Source organism: Sus scrofa, chromosome 4 (assembly GCF_000003025.6).
Source record: "Sus scrofa isolate TJ Tabasco breed Duroc chromosome 4, Sscrofa11.1, whole genome shotgun sequence".
Taxonomy (NCBI): domain Eukaryota; kingdom Metazoa; phylum Chordata; class Mammalia; order Artiodactyla; family Suidae; genus Sus; species Sus scrofa.
Window position 1 is genome coordinate 111,463,300 of NC_010446.5, and position 21,946 is coordinate 111,485,245.

General features: G+C 43.6%; 1 protein-coding gene and 1 pseudogene across 1 annotated transcript in view; one reads left to right on the forward strand and one right to left on the reverse strand.

Annotated features, from left to right (window-relative positions):
- FAM102B (family with sequence similarity 102 member B) overlaps nucleotides 1–3,931 on the reverse strand; it is a 75,559-nt gene extending 71,628 nt beyond the window's left edge. The window contains exon 1 of the mRNA XM_021090109.1: nucleotides 3,709–3,931. Coding sequence (XP_020945768.1) covers nucleotides 3,709–3,848 — 140 coding nt within the window. The 5' untranslated portion in view covers nucleotides 3,849–3,931. The remainder of the gene's footprint in view (nucleotides 1–3,708) is intronic.
- Nucleotides 9,470–10,373, forward strand: LOC100737067 (annotated as a pseudogene).

Here is a 21,946-nt window from a genome sequence, read left to right on the forward strand (position 1 = left end):
TTTCAACAGCACTCACACACTGTCTAACCCATTGATTAGGCACTAAATCATACTGTTTCTTACTGTCAAGCAATTATACATGAATGATGTAATTTCATCAAGTAGAAGCATCTGCCTTTATATTTTTGTACTTTCAAAAAAAAATTCAAGTACAGTTGAGTTACAGTGTTTGCCAATTTCTGCCGTAATATTTTTTGTCCTTTTCACAGCCCCCTGACAGACAACGGGAAACTTGGTAAACACTAAATTAGTATTTGGTAAACAATGAATGATACGCATCTTTCGGTTTTACGCACAACCAAATATATTTATCATTTGCTATGTACTTCTAAGGCTTCTCTTTAACAAGATGAATTATTATTTCATGTAGGTTCATGCATCAGGGGTCCTCAAGACTCTCAGGTTCAGTGATCCTCTAGGAGGACTCACAGGACTCAGCACAGGGTCATGTTCACATTAAAGATGTAGAACAGGAGTTCCCGTCGTGGCGCAGTGGTTAACGAATCCGACTAGGAACCATGAGGTTGCGGGTTCGGTCCCTGCCCTTGCTCAGTGGGTTAACGATCCGGCGTTGCCGTGAGCTGTGGTGTAGGTTGCAGACGCGGCTCAGATCCTGCGTTGCTGTGGCTCTGGCGTAGGCCAGTGGCTGCAGCTCCGATTCGACCCCTAGCCTGGGAACCTCCATATGCCGCGGGAGCGGCCCAAGAAATAGCAAAAAGACAAAAAATAAATAAATAAATAAAAAATAAAGATGTAGAACAGGGAAAAGAGATAAAGCAGAATTAGCAAAGGAGAAAGGAGCACAGAACAAAGTCTGAAGAAACAAAGTGCAAGCTTTCCAGAGCCCTCTCCCAGGGGAGTCACCCGAATGCAGTTTCTCCAGCATCAAACTGTGACAACATGTGTCCTTTACCAAGGAAGCTCATGCAGAACCTAAGGCTTTTTTTTTTTTTTTTTCTAAAGGGCTGATGATGTAGGCACCCTCTGCCTAGCACAAGCCAAAATTCCAGACTCCTAGAAAGTACACAGCACCAATCACACTGTTTGGATTGAGGCACGATGAGCCACTAGAAAGTTTTACGTCAGTGAAGTCGACTGTTGAACGTTCAATTCCCAGATGCCAGCAAAAACACTGTAAAGCAGGCCTATCTAAGGAAAGCAGTCTTGGGCCTGCTGAGTTCACCCCTTACTATGTAGTGCATTTCATATGTTTAAGGGAGAAGTAGTAAGTGTTAACTGTATTTGGTTTAGGAGAAGCAGAAGGTAACTTTTTTAAAAAATGAAAATCCAGCATTTATTTAGAGATGCACTGCCTAGACTGGCACCCAAGAATGAAACACTATGCAATTTTTAAATCATTCACATCCTTTAGGGATTTTTTTTCCTTCTAAAATAGATTTTTCAAATCAATATTTCCATAGTTTTCAGGAGAAAAGAATTAAGTATAACATGTAAAGTAAACTAACTCTCAGATGAACTCCCTGTCTCCTCTTTAAATGTCAGCTAGGTGCCAGAGCACTGTGGTAGCTGTTTTTAGAGACATCATTCTACTAAATCTCCACAACACCCCCATAAGCCAGCGATGGTTTCTGTTTTACATATGGAAGACTTGAGAGGCTAAGTAACCCACCCAGGTTTTCCAGCGTGGAGGGAAGATTTAGGTTCAGATCCGCCTCATTTCAAACTCCTCCTCTTAACTTGATACCAACGACTCTCCCTAACAAGGCACAGGCTCCTTATAATGAATCACTTCCCTCCAAACCATAGGGATGTTGTTTGGTTGGTCACACAGAGCACAACTCTTTAACCTACGTGACTTTGATTAAAGTCACATTTATTTGGCAGAGAACGGGATACGTTTAATACAGAATACTCTGCTTTTTCCTTTCCAGTCTTGTACATTCCAAATCCAGTTACGCCCCTCGCTTGGTAAAACCATTAGGAAGTCCCCTATTCAAACACAGCAGTCTGCTTTTATCTGACAGCAGTCTGCTTGAAGTTCGATAGACCTGTTTTTTGAATTTTGGCATTTCACGTATCAGACGTGGGGACCTTGGAAAGTGAGTTAGGCTGAATCTCAGTTTATTCATCTACAAAATGGGGATCCCTACCTTACAGGCTTGCTGTGAGAATGAAATAGGTTGATCTATTTAAAGGGTTTAGCCTATACATATTTGCTGAATAAAACACTGCCTGCAGCACCAGAATACCTGACTTTTAAGAAGCCAGACCAATAATCTGAGGGAGAAAGGAGGCAGTAGGGAAGTACCCTGACCACCAGGTGTCACCACTGACCCAGAAGAGTTGGTCTAACTGCCAGAAGTAGGGGGTGGGAACCCTGCGGCATTGCAGGGTAAGACTGTCATTTGCACCTACAGAACATTCAAGAATTGCCTTAGGCTTTCTACACCTTAAGAGCTAGCGAAGTATTTGTTGCACCATTCTGAGTAACACCGCTTTCTTCCCAGTGTGTTAAAAATGACTCTGGTGTAATTAATTAGCTGAACAGCCACAGATTTGTCATCATACTTTAATTTTAAAAACTATGCTCAGCTGACCGTTATTTAAGTCTGAGAATCAATACTGCCTCCTCTCTCCTTTGCTTTGGCCAACTAGATATTAACATTCTCTGGCTTCCATAGGCTTCAATATTGCCACCATAGACAATTTTCTGGTCCCAATTCCACAACCCACGGACATTATTCTTCCTTTACATTATTAATAGGGAATGACAGGTAAAAGGAAAGCAGAATACTTATTAGGGTAAAAATAAAGCCCGTGAGCAGAATATGGAGGCAAAATAAACATTAGCTCTGAGTCTTATTCCTTGATCGCAAGAATTTAAAAGTTCATTTTAAAAAATTCTACAAATTCACTCTTTTCTTAAGGAACACTTACCCTCGGGTAGATCTGTCAACCTACAAATGGCCCTAAAAAGACTCAAGGAATGCCACCCCTCCTGACTTCACTCTATAACCTACCAACGACCCTCCCTGTGAGCGCCTAGGGGCTCACTTCAAAAAGAGGGGCGGGCTTGGGTTCTTCTGGTTCTAAGTCCTCCACGCTGAGAGCCACTGGCGGCCACTGCGAGAAGGGTTATTCAGAGAGTGTTAGGGCGTAACTGGACACGCAGCTCTGAGATGAGGCACAGACTGCTGTCTGCCAGGGAACACTTGACTCAAGTCAAGCCTGATCAGGCCTACCCTAGTCGCATCCTGGGCTCCCGAGCCCTCCAGTAACCAACAAGGAGAAGGGGAAAGGCTGAGGCACCGGCTTCTGTTGAGAGCGGGCGCTCCTGGAACTCGAGCTGTTTGGGTTATTTTTGTTTTAACAGCAGCTCAAGTTCCACTCTGCATCTCACAAATATAGAAAGGTCTGAAGAGAAACCACAAGCATCCTCGCCCTTCTGACCATCGTTCCCATTCCTAGAGAATTTAGGAGGGAAGTGCAAATACCAGGAACCATCTGGAATCAGGAGCGCAGGTGGCAACTCCAGCCGAGAAGAACCCACTTGCGAAGCACTTTAGCAGATCGATAGACTGCCGACCGATCTCAGACTGATCCCTAGAGAAAGAAGAGCTCACGAGGCTGGCCGCCCTCCTGGAGCTTAGGAGCCACGGAAAGAGATGCTGCCCAGCCTACAAGCCCCTGCTGGGCAGGCGAGGGCGCAGCTGAACGGGGATCGCGGGCGGCGGGCGGGCGTGTTACCTGGGGGACTCGGCGGTGAAGCTGCCGCCGTCCAGCAGCCGCATCTTGCAGAAGAGGACCCCGTTGACGAAGGGCACCGAGGAGAGCTCCTCGAGCCCGAAGTCCACCTTAAACTTAAACTTCTTCTTCTTCATCATCATGAGAGCCAGACGCCGGCGAGCGGGGTGCGGGGGTGGCCCCAAGGGGCGCGCGGGCCGGCGCCGCCGCTTCAACTCGGCCGAGCCCCGGGCCCGCCCAGCCCCATGGCCGGGGCCGCGAGCTGCGCGCGGGGGCGCGGCTGGGGGGCGCCGCGGGCCGGCCGGGGCCGGGGCCGCCGCCTCCTCTCGCGGCAGCCGGGGCCGGAGCGCGGCGGCGGCGGCGGCGGCCGCGGCGCGGACCCCGCCCGCCCGCGGGGAGCGGTCGTGCTGCAGCTCGCCTGAGCGGTGGGCGCCCTCTCGGTGTGCAACTCGCCGCCGCCGCCGCCCGTCTGGGAGGAGGAGACGTGAAGCTGGGAGAACCGCCGCCGCCGCTGCCTTGGCGCTACGGGGCCCGCGGCGCCCCTAGCGGCGGCGACGAGCAGTGCACCGCCGGGCGGAAGCGGGAGGGCGGGCGAGGAAATTCGCGGCGGGCGGGCGCTTCGCCGGGAAACGGACCCGCGACGGCAGTTGGGGCGTCACGCCTCGCTGGGGTTAAAAAAAGACAAATCCGACCGAAAAGGAACTTCCTTCTACAGCTTCCTCTCGGCCTTTCTTTCAGTTTTTGCCCCGCCTCCTTTCTCCCTCTCCCCCCTTCTCCCCCTCCCCCTCCAGAGATATATTTTTTTTCCCTCTTGGGTTTGAGAGTCACGGGTTAATAGGGTTAATCAGAATCTCCACGACGTCGTTTTCATCAGATCGAAATCCGAAAACACAGATTTCTTTTAGGTACTCTGAATTCACGAGCCTTCTAATATAAAGCAAGGAGGAGGCAGGGAAGAGGAAGGGATTAGAACGTGTGCAGAACCCAGGCACTGTACTGCTACAGGCGTTTTCTCCGGTTTATACTTTAATTCCTGTCAGCCAGGATAAAAGAGTACAGAAGGCATTCAAATAATACTTTCCCTTCTAAAATGTGGCCGTCCATACGGAAAACTGAAAAGCCAAAAAAATAAGAAGTCTCCTTAGATGCATGTTTAAGAATGTGTACGTTACACATTGTTACATTATACGTTATGTTACTACTTGGTTACGTAATATTCATATTTTCAGCCTGAGTTATAACCCGAAAGATTCCCTCGCAGTAATCTTTGAAAGGCTGCAACTGAAGAGATTCTCGTTCCCAGTTCACTCATTGATGGATGCATTCATCCGTACAAAAATATGTTTAATCACCGAAAATGTCAGTTATTGTCCAGACCCGGTGATTGATTTAAAACACACACACACACACAAACCACAAAAAGTCTGACCTCAATAATTTTACGATCTAGTGAGAAAAATATACCTAAATCAGTCATCAAAAAACAAAACCTAGGCGTTCCTGTGGTGGGTGACTCAGCAGAAACAAATCTGACTAGTATCAATGAGGACACAGGTTTGATCCCTGGCCTTCCTCAGTGGGTTAAGGATCCTGCGTTGCTGTAAGCCGTGGTGGAGGTCGCAGATGCGGCTGGGATCTGGTGTTGCTGTGTCTGTGGCATAGGCCAGCAGCTACAGAGCCTAGTCCACCCCTAGCATGGAAGCAGCCCTAAAAAGACCAAAACAAAACAAAAAAAGCCCCACAAAAAAACCCACCAAAAAACAAAACCTAGCATGTGTGTTTCCTTAGAATGAAGAAGCAAGTTGTCTGGAACTCAGAAGAGGAAGGAATTAATTGAAGTTAATCAGTGTTCTGAATTTCAAAGAATGAATGGGATTTGGAACAGAGTCAGGGGTTGGTGGAGGGAAGGTGCTCCAGGTGGGAGAAATGAAGGGAAAGACCCAGGGGCAGAGTTTAGGAGTTTAGGGTTCTCGGGTTTGGTAGTGGAGAAAACTGGTTCGCCCTCAGGACAAGGGGATAAGGCAGTGGACAGGGTTACAGGGGACTCTGGGGTTTGTTACTTGGACAGCAAGATGGATGTTAATTCTGTTGACTGCCTTGGAAGCAGGAGGAGGGTAGGTTGGGAACGGAGGAGATAATGAGACTTTATTTGAACTCTGAGACATCCAGGAGAATAAGGAGAATCAGGGCAAAGAGTAAGGACCAAAAACTTGCCTTTGGGAATTAGAGTATTCCCTGATGGCTAAAGCCCCAGGAGTGGATAAAAATGAATTACTCTGAAGAATATCTAATGAGTAGATGAGGAAGAGAAGCTTGTGAAGGCACTTTAGAACAAACAGAGAGAAGAGATCAAGGAAGATAAATGCTCTGGAAGTCAAGAAAGAGGGTTTTGTTTTTTGTTTGTATGTATGTATGTATTTACTGCACTGCACCTGCAGCATATGGAAGTTCCTGGGCCAGGAATGGAACCCTTGCCACAGCAGCAATCCCCTGCAGCGAGAATGCCAAATCCTCCACCTGCTGCACCACAAGAGAATTCCAAAAAAGAGTTTTTATCATTTAACATTCATACTTAAGACCTACTGTGTGCCAAGCACTGCACTGGGGACCAGAGATACTAATGAGCAAGACATACAGGGGCTTATAATATATCTGCAGACAGATCAATTAGAGAGAAAGAGGGAGTGGGGAGGAGACTGGAGGAGGGGAGTCTGCATTGTTGCAGAGAAATCCTGGAGGATTTGGACTGAAAAGAAGCTCTTAAATTGACGTTCTAGAAGGTTATCGGTGGTTTTGGCAAGAGAAGCCTCCACAAAAGATGGTGGCAAAGTAAGATTAAAATGCTTATGTAAGCAAATAGGGAGTGTGTGTAGGGGGTGTCCCTGGAGAAAGAGAGCCAGGCATGTTTTTTTTCTGACATAAGAGAAGCCATTTTTGGCCTAAGCAATTTTGGGATCTAAATGTTGGCTACAGTGCTTGCCTTTGAATAGGTCTCAGTAATGAATGATCTTAAGGGAAGTGAGGGATGTAGAACAGAGAAAATGCAGGCAGGAAACAATAGTTCAGCAATAAAGCAGAGTCTTAGTTCCTCCTCAAGGAATACATAGTGCAATCTGTTGCACGTCTTTGATTTCTGCAGGAATTAAGGCACCCCACCCCCAGGCGGAGGATGGAATGATGAGTTGACCCTGCTGACTTCAACTAAAGCCTGGACTCTGTCCACCTCTGCCCCCATTCTATGCTGAATTCTACCTTGTTCAAAACCCTTCGCGAATATGCATATACCCTTAGCTTAAAACTTCCCCAACTTTGCTGTTCAGGGAGACTTTGCTTTGGGAGAGATCCCTGGTGTTCTTACTTGCTGCAAGTAACACATCCTTCCTTCTCCCGCTCTTTGGCTTGTTTGTGTCTTTTGGCTCAGCGCCTAACCAGAGGGGACTCCGTTTTCAGGTCACAGTCTGAGAAGTGAATGGAAGTTAGTAACGAGGAATGGGTGACTAAAAATAATTTTTTCAGATTATTGTCAGTAAATGAAGAGAGAGGACAGTTGCTAAAGGAGGCGGGTTCAAGCTTTTTCCAGTGACACTCAGGAACTATCTGAGATTTATCCAGAGCCTAGAATGTGCCACGGGCCATCCCAGGCCCTAGAGATCTGAGATGCAATCTCTCTTCTGTATCTTATGATCTGTTGGAGGACACAATAAGTAAGCAGGAAGTCCTGGTACAATGTAACACTGAAGTCTATCTATATATGATGGTGGGTGAATAGAGGCTGCTGTGCGAATACAGTACATCCAACTAGCATAAGTAGGGCTGTGGAAGACTTTCTGGGGTAAGTGACATTTGAGCTGTGTTTGAATGGTGAGTGTGGGGGTGGGCAGCAGTTTCCAGGAAGAAGGTTCTGCATCTGCAAAGGCTCAGAGGAAGAGTGACCACGTCGTGGGAGGAACTGAAAGTGGTTCAGTCTGGCTGCAGCTTAGAGTGGGGGTGGTGACAGAGATGTAATAGGGAGCCACTGAAGTTCTAAAACAGAGGCATGATATACTCAGATTTGAAGTGCATAAAGGCTTCCAGCTTCAGTAAAACCAAAGGAAGGGAGAGAGTCTAGTATTCCTTTTTAGACTTTTGTTTGATTATTAAACACCATGTATGAATCAAAGTCCAGGCAAGAAACAGATGTCATACTCAAAGTGTTTAAATGAGGAAATTTTAATGAAAGGACTCTTGACAGAACTGAGGGCAAAGGAAGGAACCCACAGTCTGGTGGGGAGTTGAAAGGAGGTGGAACAAATATCCTGACCTCTCTCACCTCCTGCTTTTTGATCTCCTGTTGGTACCTCCCATGATCCCAGTACCAGAGGAAGTCAGAGGGCAAAGGTACCTGGAAGATGCAGGTCATAGAGGATGGACTCTTGGGGCACAGAGTAAGGCACAGAAGGGTAGAGAGCAGATGGAGCTTAGGAGGCAGGAAGCTACCAGCACACCCCTGGTTCAGGCAAGATTCACTGTAGGAACCTGAGGCAAAGGGTTATCAGTCAGGACATCCAGTGCTACTGAAATCCTGGGAAGAGCTGGTAGAGCAGAAGTCAACAGACTGTTGAATTCAAGACATCATCTGTGATAAACATGACCAGATGCTGGTAATATCTGGTCCTTATCTGGTCCTTCTTTACTTCTCTGGCATATGGGAGTTTGCATTACTGATCCCCTTGCAGTTCAACAGGGCCATGTGACTAGCTCTAGCCAATAAAATGTGAGAAGAGGTAATATATCATTTCCAGGATAAGACACTGACAAGCCCTCGAGGAGTTCTCTAGACTTTCTCTTCCCTGCTGCAAGCGTCGTGGAGGGCACCTCGTCTTAAGTTGTAGTAGCCACAAGATTGAGGCAGTCCAACTCACTGAGTCAACATCTGGAGAATAACTGCTCACATCTGCAATAAATGTTTCCTCCAAGTTTTACTGAGATATAATGGACATACAGCATTGTATTAGTCCAAGATGTATGACAATGATTTGAAATGGGTATACATTGTGAAATGATTACCATGATAAGTTTTGTTAACATCAATCACATAGTTACAAATTGTGTGTGTGCGATGAGAAATTTTAGGATCTGCTTTCTTAGCAATTTTCAAATATACAATACAGTATTATTAACTCTAGTCGCCATATTGTACAATACATCCTAGAACTTATTTATCGTTTAAGTGGAAGTTTGTACCTTTCAAGCATCCATTTTACCCATTCTTCTATCCCCCGCCTCTGTCAACTATCAATTTATTCTAATTATTTATGAGGTTTTTTTTTTTTTAGGTTCCACATATAAATGAGATCATACAGTATTTGTCTGTCTGATTTATTTCACTTAGCATAACACCCTCAATGTCTGTCCATGTTGTTGTAAATGGTAAAATGTTATTCTTGCGTGTGCGTGTGTGTGTGTGTGTGTGTGTGTGTGTATGGCAGAGGTACTTCCTCATTCCCCCACCCCCTAACCAGGGACATTTACATTGAACTGTCATGTGACCAAGAAATAAACTTTTACTGTGACCTTTTGAGGGAGGTCTGCCACAACACCCAGCTATACCTTAATTCAGAAATGGTTACAGAAGTAAGATGCTATCTCATAGAAATCAAAAACTAGTCAGGTAGGCAGTGGACGACTATTGTTAGGAGCTGGAAAATGGAAACCTAATGCAAGACATTTGCTGAAAGAGTTGTCTGTGATAATTCAGAAGGCAAATAAGATGCCTACAAAGCCCATGGCGCTCGAAGACGTTGGAAAACGGAAGGTTCATAAGTTATGTGTACTGGCTGCCTTTAGCAAGATATTAGAAAAGTGGAGCGAGCTCATGCAATAATAAGCAGGTTTGCAAGCATAACTGAAGAGGAATATAGAGAGTATAGCAATTTGGAGACTCAAGGGATTGGAAAAGCCGATCGCTCTATACTTCAAGAATAGGAAATAAGATTGAAAAAGCTTTTGAGCAACAAGGGCCCATTAAAACTCAGCCACGCAGCAAAGATTAGATTTAGGGTGTGGCCTTCACATTGAAGTATGATAGCTTTTTTTTTTTTAATTGCTAAATAAGTATGTTAGCTTTTTAAACTGAGAGGAAGAGAAGCACGGGGTGAAAAAGCAAAGACATAAATTAGGATCAAGAATTCTCTCCAGGGGGAGGGAGCGCAGGACGTGCGCGCCCCCTCCCTCCTCCATCGCTGCCGCCTCCTTCTGCTGCTGCTCCTGGTCCTGGCGCTGCAGGTGTGCGCCTTCGGTGCGGACCTGGTACCTCTTTTGTGAAGCGGCAGCGGAGGAGACTCCGACGAAAAGCCCAAGGAAGGAGTCAATACTGAGAACACCAATCATATTAATGTGAAGGGGGGGGGCAGGATGGTTCTTCGGTGCGGTTGAAGATTAAGAGGCATACACGCCTCAGTAAACGAAAGAAAGCCTATTGTGAACCGCAGGGTTTGTCAATGAGGCAGATCAGATTCCGATTTGACGGGCAGCCCATCAATGAAACAGACACACCTGTGCAGTTGGACAGGGAGGACGAAGACACAATTGCTGTGTTCCAGCAGCAGACAGGAGGTGTCTACGAAAGGGGAACCTGCTTCTGGACTCCAGAATCCTGTTGCTCCAGACCAAGAAGACATTCTCAATGAGAAAACCACAATTTGGTTCTACCCCATCCTGACGACCACAGCGTAGTTTTCTCTATTCTTTCATTTCCCCCTTCCCCATTCCTTTACTGCACATAAAGTAACTGGTGTACGTGCACAAGCATATTGCATTTTTTTTTAAACTAAATGGAGATGGGGTGGGGAAAAATACTGGTTCTGTGAAAATCCGCCCTTTCTCCATGAGTGGCATGCTCATTCATTTCTTATCTTTATATTCCAGCAAGTAATTTTGCTGTCACTGTTTAAAAAAAAAAAAGAAAAAAGAACAACATAAAAATCCTTGCATATCTTGTTCAATTGGAGAATTTTAATGTTCTTCATTTATCGTTGTAAAACCAAGGACAATTTGATAACTTTTTTGGTACATAGCTGTTACATGTAGGGCAATCTATCTTTAAGTAGGGATAATTTAATCTAAAAGAAATGAATCCTAGATCGTTTTCCCTTCAAGGCAAGCGTCTTGTTGTTTAAATAAACTCCTTGATTAAAAAAAAAAAAAGAATTATCTGTAAGAGGGAACTTGAGTGTTGCTGGTGCATGGAGCTGACTGGAGGCAAATAGATGAGGAGACTTTTGGGTTGTAAGGGACGAAATTGTGAAAGAAATCATGAGCCCATGTTAAAAGCTGACTTGCCAAGGAAGTCATGACCCCCTACAGCCACGTCATATGTGGGCTTAGAGGAAAAACGTCCAGATGGTGGAGTCAGTGACCACAGAAGACGACGCACAAGAAAAAGGTTCCTTGTAGAAAGGAGAAATGGGGTCTAGCCTAGGAACTTCCTCCATCGCAAGTTCAGGGCCATCACAACGCCTCCGTGAAGAATTTCATCTTTTCAGGGGCCCGTGTCTCCCTTCGTCCCTTTTCCCATCTGGAAGTGTTTATTGCAAGATGTTTGTTCTGTCATTCTCTACCAGGTATGTGTGCGGAAGGTAAGCCATTTGTCCATAGGTCACTGTGAGTTTTCCATCCTTGGCCCTTATTGACATGTTGAACCAGACAATTTTTTGAGGTGGAGGGTGGGGCTGTCCTATGCATTGAATAATCCCTGGCCTTTACCCACTCGATGCCAGTAGCATCTTCCTCCTGCCCCGTTGTCACAATCAAAAATGTCTCCAGACCTTGCTCTGGGGTTCCCTGGTGGCCGAGTGCTTAGGTACTTTCACCACTGTGGCCTGGGTTCAATCCGAGATCTGGGACCTGAGATCCGACATCAAACTACCATATGCTGCAGCCAAAAAATAAAAATAAAAATAAAAAATGTCTTCAGACCTTACCTAATGTTTCCTGGGGGACAAAAATCACCCTTGGTTGAGAATCACTAGGTCCCAAGATGATGTGGAGTTATATCCAGCCCTGATGGAGGAGCCTGTGCAGCTACCTGGGGACCCTGTACTTTGAACTTGATGAAGTTACCAGGTGAGATTTTAAATGATCTCTCTTGGGGAGGGAGGGAGTGTATTATTTGGGGAAGAAGGTGAAATGGATATTTTATGACCACAAGGCAGGACTATGGCATAGAGTGCTAGTTATCATCAAACCCATTTTCTCTTCTTCCTGAGTACACAGAGTAAATTTTCCAGGCTCCCTGGCAATTAAATGCTACTGCAAGACTGAGTTCCAGCCAATGAAATGCATGCATCTTCCAGGCCTGGTCCATAAAAACCTCTTGTGTGTGGTGCTTTCATTCTTCTCCCACCTGATGGCTGGATATTGATGTTAAGATGGCCTTGGAAGCAGGTGTTGACAATGAGAAAGCCTCCACCAGCCTGGGTCTTTATATTAGCAGCTTATAGCAGAGTCCTTACTCTTCCAAACCCACTGATCAGGATACTGGTCTGTGATGTGAGTGGGAAATTAGCATTTAATTTTTTGTATGTGATTTTTAAAGAAAATATTTTATTTTTATTTTTTTTTTGCCTTTTTGCTATTTCTTTGGGCCGCTCCCGCGGCATATGGAGGTTCCCAGGCTAGGGGTCGAATCGGAGCTGTAGCCACCGGCCTACGCCAGAGCCACAGCAATGCGGGATCCGAGCCGCGTCTGCAACCTACACCACAGCTCACGGCAACGCCGGATCGTTAACCCACTGAGCAAGGGCAGGGACCGAACCCGCAACCTCATGGTTCCTAGTCGGATTCGTTAACCACTGCGCCACGACGGGAACTCCCCTAAAGAAAATATTTTAAAAAATTGTGGTAAAATACATATAACATAGCATTTAATATCTCTCTCTTTTTTTTTTTTCTTGGTCTTACTGTGGCATATGGAAGTTCCCAGGCCAGGGATCAAATCTGAGCTGCAGCTGTGACTTATACTACAGCAGCAGCAATGCTGGATCCTTAGCCCACCGTCCACAGTGGGAACTCCACATTTACCATCTTAGCCATTTTGAAGTGTGTAGTTCAGTGATACGAAGTACATTCACACTGTTGTACAACCATCACCACCACTCATCTACAGAACTTTTCCATTGTTCTAAACTGAAACTCTTTACCCAATTAAACAATATCTTCCCAAGCCCCCATCCTTCCAGCCCCTCCCTGGCCACCACCATTCAACTTTCTGTGAATTTGACTATTCTAGGTAGTTAAAAAAATTTTTTTAAATTTATTTTTATTTATTTAATATTTTTGTTCTTTTGTCGTTTTAGGGCTGCACCCACAGCATATGGAGGTTCCCAGGCTAGGGGTCAAGCTGCCGGCCTACACCACAGCCACAGCAACACCAGATCCAAGCCACATTTGCAACCTACACCACAGCTCATGGCAACACCAGATCCTTAACCCACTGAGCGAGGCCAGGGATCGAACCCACAACCTCACAATTCCTAGTTGGATTCATTTCCTCTGTGCCACAGTGGGAACTCCTACTCTAGGTACTTTTTATATGAATGGACTCAGACAGTATTTGTCCTTTAGTGAGTGGCTTATTTCACTTAAGCATTTAACTTTTAAAACCACTGAAATTTAGGGTGTGTTTATTGTACCAGCTGGTATTACATACTCTGTGCCTGGAACAGAGTAGATCCTCAAATAAATGTTTGCTAAATGAATGAATACTTTACTAAATTGTCGTTAATTTGAAACATTTGTTTAGGATATCATGAGGCATTTAATTTGTAAATTTATATTGTTGTGTAGTTATATTAAAACTGTAAGATTGGAGTGTCCATCGTGGTGTAGTGGAAATGAATCCGACTAGGAATCATGAGGTTGTGGGTTTGATCCCTGATCTCGCTCAGTGGGTTAGGGATCTGGCGTTGCCATGAGCTGTGGTGTAGGTTGCAGATGTGGCCCAGATCTGGCATTGCTGTAGCTGTGACACAGGCCAGCAACTGTAGCTCTGATTAGATTCCTAGCCTGGAAACTTCCATATGCTGTGGGTGCGGCCCTAAAAAGCAAATAAAATAAAATAAAATAAAATAATAAAGCTATAAGATCTAATTTTATGCTTAATATACATATATGAAACCTTGTAATTATAATAATTCAAATAAACAGTTGGAATCCATGACTTTTTTCTATATGTTATTCATTTTGGGAATGCACTACTACACAGCGTTGCTGGCTAAAGCATATATTCTAAGAGTGGTAAATATTTGCCTTAATTTTCCATTGCCTAAAACCATATTATACTGGCATCGCTGAGGAATGACTATAGGAGAATGACACAGGAGTTTGAACAATAACATTCCCAGCCAAGCAAAATCTTTTTAAATTTTACATCAAAGGAAACATGGCAATAAAAACACACATTTTTCTTTTTTGGTTCTGTGATTAAATAAGGATGTTACTGATACCTAAGTACTGACATGTAATTGTCTTGAGTATTAGTCTGCCTGATGGAAAGATAAACACTTTCAGTGAGGGAACCAGATTACTTTCTGAGGTGCGTCCTTTAATTCTAAAATGATCTCATCACTACTTCTTTTTATCTTTTGTCAAATTTCTATGGAAAGAAAGCAAATTGTGATTCTAAAAAAAAAAGCTAGATCGTACATTTTTCTATCAAAAACCACAGCGTTTACCTAACAACTCCTTTCCAGCCAGGTCATCACTAGCGTGGATTAGGAAGGGTTGTTTCACTGATCAAGTGTGTTAGCCTAGGCGCCCTAGACTGTTAGCATTTGGGGGATCCTTCAATTCTGATTTGGTCCTTCCTTTCCTTGTCTCCTTCAGAGTCTAATGATAGGGTGGCCATGGTCTGATTACTTCCTCACCGCTTTATAGTTATTCCATCAGGCAGTACTGGATTTCTCCTTCCATAGAATACTGATTTCATAAACACATGTGTTATGAAAGTTTTAGAAAATAAGGCTCATTCCCTAAGAGCATATTCGAAATTATGGATGCTCTCAAAAACAGATGAGAAAATCTTTTAAGTATTCAAACCGAATCAGCCTTAAATCCCAAATCTGCCCAAAGTTTATTAATTGTTGATTTGGATCCAAATAATGTTTATAAATCAGTAAACCAAAGAGGAATGCTTTCAAGAAACCAAACCAAAAAACAACCATTAAACCAGAACCTATTCTATATGTTTTCTGGTTAAACTGGCACAAGACTAGAATACTATAATATTTTGTTTAGCTAGGCACCTGGAAAGCATTTTTATTTATTTGTTTATTTATTTATTTATTTATTTATTTTTGCCATTTCTTGGGCCACTCCCGCGGCATATGGAGGTTCCCAGGCTAGGGGTTGAATCGGAGCTGTAGCCCCTGGCCTACGCCAGAACCACAGCAACGCAGGATCCGAGCTGCGTCTGCAACCTACACCACAGCTCATGGCAATGCCGGGATCGTTAACCCACTGAGCAAGGGCAGGGATCGAACCCGCAACCTCATGGTTCCTAGTCGGATTCGTTAACCACTGCGCCACGATGGGAACTCCGGAAAGCATTTTTAAAATAATGCTATTTTCTCCTTTTACACCAGAGCTATGGAACTTCTATACATTTTTTACCTGTTACATTTTTGTCTATAAAACATGCAAATTGATCAATTAACAATGCAACAATTAAATAGCTTTTGTGGTAGTCAAATGATAAAGACCACGCTCCCACAATATCACTCATCCTAAGTTAGGGCTATGTAAAATTGGACTTCTGAAATGAACCAGATTTATGACTTAACAACAGTGAACACTAATTTAGGAGTTCGAGGTTTTAGTCCCAGTTCTGCTTCTCATGGTTTAATTTTGAGCAGGGCTCATTTTGTTCTGCCAAATGAGGGAACTAGTCTAGACCAGCACAGTCCAATAGAACTTTCTGCAATGATGAAAATATTCTCTGCTCTGTTCAGTATGGTAGTCACTTGCTACATGTGAATACTTGACATACGGCCAGTATGATTAAGGAATTGACTTTTAAATTTTCTTTAACACTAAATAACTTAAACAGTTACATGTGGCTGATGGCTGCCATATTGGATGACATAGGACTAGACTCTCACTCACTCAGGAGGCATTTGAGTGCCTACAATCCCTCACACATCAGGCTACCTGGCCAAGGTGAGTCATCACAATGTCTTTGCCTCGAAGGAGTTAACATGGAGAAAAGCTAAAGGATAGTTGCTAATACATGTGCTTCAGTAAACATATGCAAAAAGCACCATGTGAACATGGAGGAAAGAGCAATTAGGAGAAGGCAAATCATCTCTAAAATCTCCAGCTCTAAAATTATATTAACTAAACTAAAAAAATATAAGCATTTAGGAGTTCCCGTCGTGGCGCAGTGGTTAACGAATCCGACTAGGAACCATGAGGTTGCGGGTTTGGTCCCTGCCCTTGCTCAGTGGGTTAACGATCTGGCATTACCGTGAGCTGTGGTGTAGGTTACAGACGCGGCTCGGATCCCACGTTGCTGTGGCTGTGGTGTAGGCCGGTGGCTACAGCTCCGATTTGACCCCTAGCCTGGGAACCTCCATATGCCACGGGAGCGGCCCAAAGAAATAGCAAACACACACACACACACTATATATATATATAAGCACTTATTTTCTGTCTAGCTCATCATTATTGGCTTGATTTCTGAGTACAAGCATTATCACTCAGAGGTACTAGTCGACAAATACTGGCAGCAATCTTATTTTGTAGATTCACTCACTCAACATTTAGTATTTCTTGGAGTTCCCATTGTGGCTCAATGGAAATGAATCAGACTAGTATCCATGAGGATGAGGGTTCAATCCCTGGTCTCCCTCAGTAGGTCAGGGATCTGGTGTTGCTGTGAGCTGTGGTGTAGGTTGCAGACACAGCTTGGATCCCCTGTTGGTGTGGCTGTAGTGTAAGCAGGCAGCCATAGCTCTGATTCGTCCCCTACCCTGGGAACCTCCATATGTGGTGGTGGTGGGGGACTAATTAAAAAAAAAATTACTATATATCTCTATATACTAAGTTCTTTTCTGGCCACGTGTGAAAAAAATGAATTAGATGATGTTTTAAAAGTGATGTAAAAAATTTAGAGTAAAATAACAGACTTAGACTTTGTTTTTCAGGAATTACCAGGTGATGGGCTTGCTTATATTTAGACTGATAGTGCTTCAATTCAATTCAGTTTTAATTTATTGGTATAAATATGAATTGTTGGCATTTCAAATGTTATTTCAACTACCTAGAACCAAATCAGCAGCAATGGCTAGTATTGATAATAAAGAAAGTAGAAATGAAAGGATTAGGCATGTTTGTCCATTGAAAACTACGCATGAGTTTTGCAATAGAATGTATCCATTAGAATAAATACTTTGAGGAGATATTTCTTAGCAAAGATTATTTTATGCTATTACCTAAGTATAAATATTCCTTTCCAATGTTCTTTTTTTTCTTTTTTTATAGCTGTCTAGCTATAATAATTGTCCAGTATTTTTCTGAGCATTAGATCACATCTTTTACATGAAACTCTTATTTGCCCTAAATATCTCTTGTTTATTGGATATAGACATAATTATTTCTTCAACTCTTGTTTGTTAAATTGACCAGTATGCAACTCTCCAGTTGAGGGCACAAGAGCAATAAGAGCTCGGTCTTCTCAAGGAGTTGAGAGTAGGGAAAATGAAATAGAAGAAAGTTGAGAAGGAGGCGTTTACATAACTACCGGAGTACCTCAGAGGAAGCAATTACTTCCAGTTGAGACATTAAGAGAAGGCTTTGTGGAGGATGTGGCATCAAGCTAGACCTCGAGCCTTGAAGGAAGCAAAGGGTCTGCAAATTCGGAGGAGGAAGGAAGGGCATTTCCGACTTGGGCCAAGGGAGAGAGGCAGGAAAGCATGAAGTTAGGGAGAAGAAGAGTCTGAGTCATAACAAAGGAAAAAGTAGCTATGAAAAGGAGTAGAAGAAAACCAGTTTGGAAATACAGATTGTGGCCGGAACCTGGCTTTAAATGCTAGGCTGGGTAGCCTAAATTTTATTTTGTAGATTGCAACATATTTGAGCAAGGGAATGAAAAATCAGAGGTGTTCACTGGGAACGTTAATAGGACGTGTGTTTAAGATAGACGGGGCTGGGGTGAGGCTAGTGCGAGGGTCACTTAAAAGGCTGTTTATTTCAGCAGTGCAGACAATAGGTTAGGAAGCTCTGAATTAGGGTATTAGCAGAGCCATTAGAGAAGGGAAGACGCATGAGAGGTTACTGTAAAACTAGAATCAATTGGCTCTGGCAACTTATTGCATATTGTGATGGAATAAGGGAAGACGTACGAAAAGACTCCAATATTATAAACCTCCATGACAGAGAGGCTGGTGGTATTTCAAGCAACTTTAGGGAATGAAGGATGAAGATTGATATCGAAAATAAGCTCTTGTAAGGAAGGAATATATTTATACTATATTCTGGAAATTTGTATGTTCAGTTCACTCAAATTGATGCCAGTGATGAAAGTGTGAGTGCATTAGGGGACATCCTGAATTTGACACTATGAGAATAATGAGGGTCCAGGTGACTTATATTCAATGTTGCTCCTTTGTTACTTAAGTATATTTATGTTCTCAGACTGATGAGTTGGAGAAATGCCTTTTGTAACCTTAATCTGACCTTGGTAGTTAGCCAAGTGTCTGAGGTATATAGATTTTTCACTGCGTTCAAAATCTTTCACCAAGGAGAGTCTTAAAATAGCACAAAAGATCTTTAACAACAAAAAAAGCACCCATCCATGGATGGACTTGATTTAAGCTTTGAGCTTACATATTCTTTGAACACAAACTCCGGGGCTTTCTAGATTAAATCTGATATGGCTAATATAATTCAAATAAATAGCCCATAGACAATTACTGTCATTATCATGATTAATGCAATCAAATAATAATTTCCCAATTGGAAAATGTAACTCTTATTTGTAGAATCTTTCTAAGGAGGAATATTCAAATGTCAGTTGAATTTGTGATTTTTTTTTGGTTGAAGTCAGTTCCAAAGTCTTTCTTTTGTTTATTTTTTTATAATGATTTTTATTTTTTCCATTATAGCTGGTTTACATGGTTCTGTCAGAACTTAAGTTTTTTAAAAAGTTTCTTTTTTAAAGGGTTTAACAGTTGTTTTGCTAGAGAACTTTCTAAATAAGTGAATAGAGGAGATCTGTTATGAAAAGTGACTCCCTTTATAACACAAATTGTTCTAAGCATTACCTTATTCCAAATCTATGCTTTTTTACTTTTGGTCTGAAAGGATTGCAGTAGGAATATGCAGTGGGGCTATTTAGTCTGATATTTTAATGCTATATTTTACCTTTACGTATTTTCAATTTTCCCTTAAATACTGAGAGCTATCTTTACAAAAATGTCTTTTCTTAAATTTTAAAATATTTTCTAGGGAGAGTCTTTCTCCAAGACTTCAGGAGGTTGAGATACCCAGTGTCTTTTCCTTTCTTTGGCATCTTAAAGGGACGAAACCCTTGGTAGGAAGACACGCCTGGGGTCACTGAAAAAGGATCACGTCCAAGAAGCCTTCTGCTTAAACCAGGCAACCTTAGCAGAAACAGGGTGGAGATGTGCCATCAGATTCAGAGGCTGAAGGTGAGGCTAGGGGTGGGGTGGGGGTGTCAGTGTCCAGCCTAGGTAGAGGCCTTGCCTGCTTCAAGGAAGCTATGGACAGAGGAACCTTCAGGGTATATCCAAGGTGCTCATAAAAACAACCCTGAGAGCAAAGTCATCTTGAAAAACCTGTCCTAGCCGGAATACACTAGTGCTAGATTACATCTGGGCCTTTCAAACAGGAACTTTGCTTATCTCTTTTCCTTCTCTGATTTCTCCACCCCTGCCAGGCTGGGGATTGCACGGGCATCTATCTCTGCAGAGACCTGAGCTGCTGCAGTCAGATCCTTAACCTACTGTGCGAATACCGTACACTCTCTGCATTTTAATTATTGAAATGGGACTGCTTTGTGACTAAAAAGAAGGATTTTTATTAAGTGAGAGTACCAAAAATGTCAAAGGGCTTCTCCTAGGTCCTAGGAAAGAACCTGTCTGGCAAAGCTGGTTTGATCAGGTTTTGGAGAAGAAAAGAATAAAGCTGTTTTTTTTTTTTTTTTTTTTTTTCTTTTCTTTTTAGAGCGGCACCTGTGGCAAATGGAAGTTCCCAGGCTAGGGGTCAAATAGAAGCTGCAGCTGCAGGCCTACACCACAGCCACAGCAACACAGGATCCAAGCTGCATCTGCGACCTATGCTGCAGCTTGTGGATCCTTAACCCACTGAGCAAGGCCAGGGATCGAACATGCATCCTCATGAACACTATGTTGGGTCTTAACCTGCTGAGCCACAGTGGGAACTCCTAAACTGTTTTCTCTTTTCACCTTTGTGGTTCTGGTGAAAGCTGAGGGTTTTAAATAATCACACTGGCTGCTGAGTGGACATTAGGTCTGAGGGTGGCGGGTGTGGGGGCCCAGCAGGAGTTAGTTAGGAGGTGACTGCTGGCTTCTCTGCCTCCTAGATGTGTTTCTTCGGGCAAGTCGCTTAACTTCTCTGTGCATGTTTCCTCATCCTCCAGAGGTGATGGATGTACTAGAACACCTTATAGGGTTGTGGGAGGAATAAATGAGCTAATATATATAAAGCGCTTAGAGAAGCACCCGACCCATAGTAAGCCTTATTAAGTGTTTGTTACTATTTTCATTTTAAAAATTATTATTGCAGGAGTTCCTGTTATGGCTCAGTGGTTAATGAACCCGACTAGTATCCATGAGGACATGGACTTGATCCCTGGCCCCGCTCGGTGGGTTAAGCGTCTGGCGTTGCCATAACACAGCTCAGATCCTCAGTTGCTGTGGCTGTGGTGTAGGCCGGCAGCTACAGCTCTGATTCGACCCCTCGTCTGGGGACTTCCATATGCCGCAGATGTGGTCCTAAAAACACCAAAAAAAAAAAAAAAAAGGTTTTTTAAAAAAATTATTATTTTTTTATTTTTATTTTCTTGCTTTTTTTAGGGCTGCACCTGCGGCATATGGAGGTTCCCAGGCTGGGGGTCAAATCAGAACTACAGCTGCCGGCCTACACCACAGCCACAGCAACACCAGATCCAAGCTGCATCTGCGACCTACACCACAGCTCACGGCAACGCTGGATCCTTAACCCACGGAGCGAGGCCAGGGATCAAAGCTGCAACCTATGGTTCCTAGTCGGATGCACTTCCACTGCGCCACGATGGGAACATCCCCCCCCAAATTATTATTGTGGCAGCCCAACTGAAATAGTGACGATGAGGAATGTGTTTAACTAGGGAGCATGGAAAGGTTCACAATGTCTTTTTAGAGTTATAGTCAAGGGCTTTGTAGGGGATGGTTGATATGCTGCGAAAGGTAGCGGGAGGAGGCAAGAACTGCCCCCAGGGTTCTGGCTGGGTCGCTTAGACGGAACTGAGATTACTGAGATTGAGGACAGGAACTGCATATAGGCTTAGTAGACATTCCTGCTTCCTGATGTTTTCAAAGTCTCCATTTTATTTTTTTATTTTTGGCTGCGCCCATGACGTGGAAGTTCCTGGGCCAGGTATCGAACCTGCACCACAGAAGCCACCTGAGCCACTGCAGGGACAACGCCGGATCCTTAACCCACTGCACCACCAGAGAACTCCAAAAGTCTACATTTTGACAGCATTGAAAGATGTGGGCATCACAGGAATTTGTTTTCCCCTGAAACTTAAAGTGCTCTAAAGCAGAGTCATCTTCTGTCCTTTTGTCCCACTGTTTTAGAAAATGAGAGTGGGTAGATGAGGAATTATATGATAAGCTGGTTTTTCTTTCAAGAATCAAGAGTGATCTCAACAGGCAATCAATCTTTGCTGTAGTAAGTTGATCTTTAACCAGAGTAACCGCAAGACTCCCATCCTGAAGATCAGCTGTGGTGAAAAAGGAACCCTCTGTTCTGGGGGTTACCTCCTTGCCTTCTTCCCCTGCCCTCTGGTGACACAATCAGTACTGGGAACCAGAATTTCTTTTTTGTCTGAGGTCTTGCTGGGAGCTCTCTTTATCACCCCTCCAGGCTTGCTAGGGATTGGGAGAACATTGGTATCAGATACTAGGGCTGGCTAATGAATAAGGGCCATTTTTAGTTCTAGCCCTTGAGTTTTGCAGAA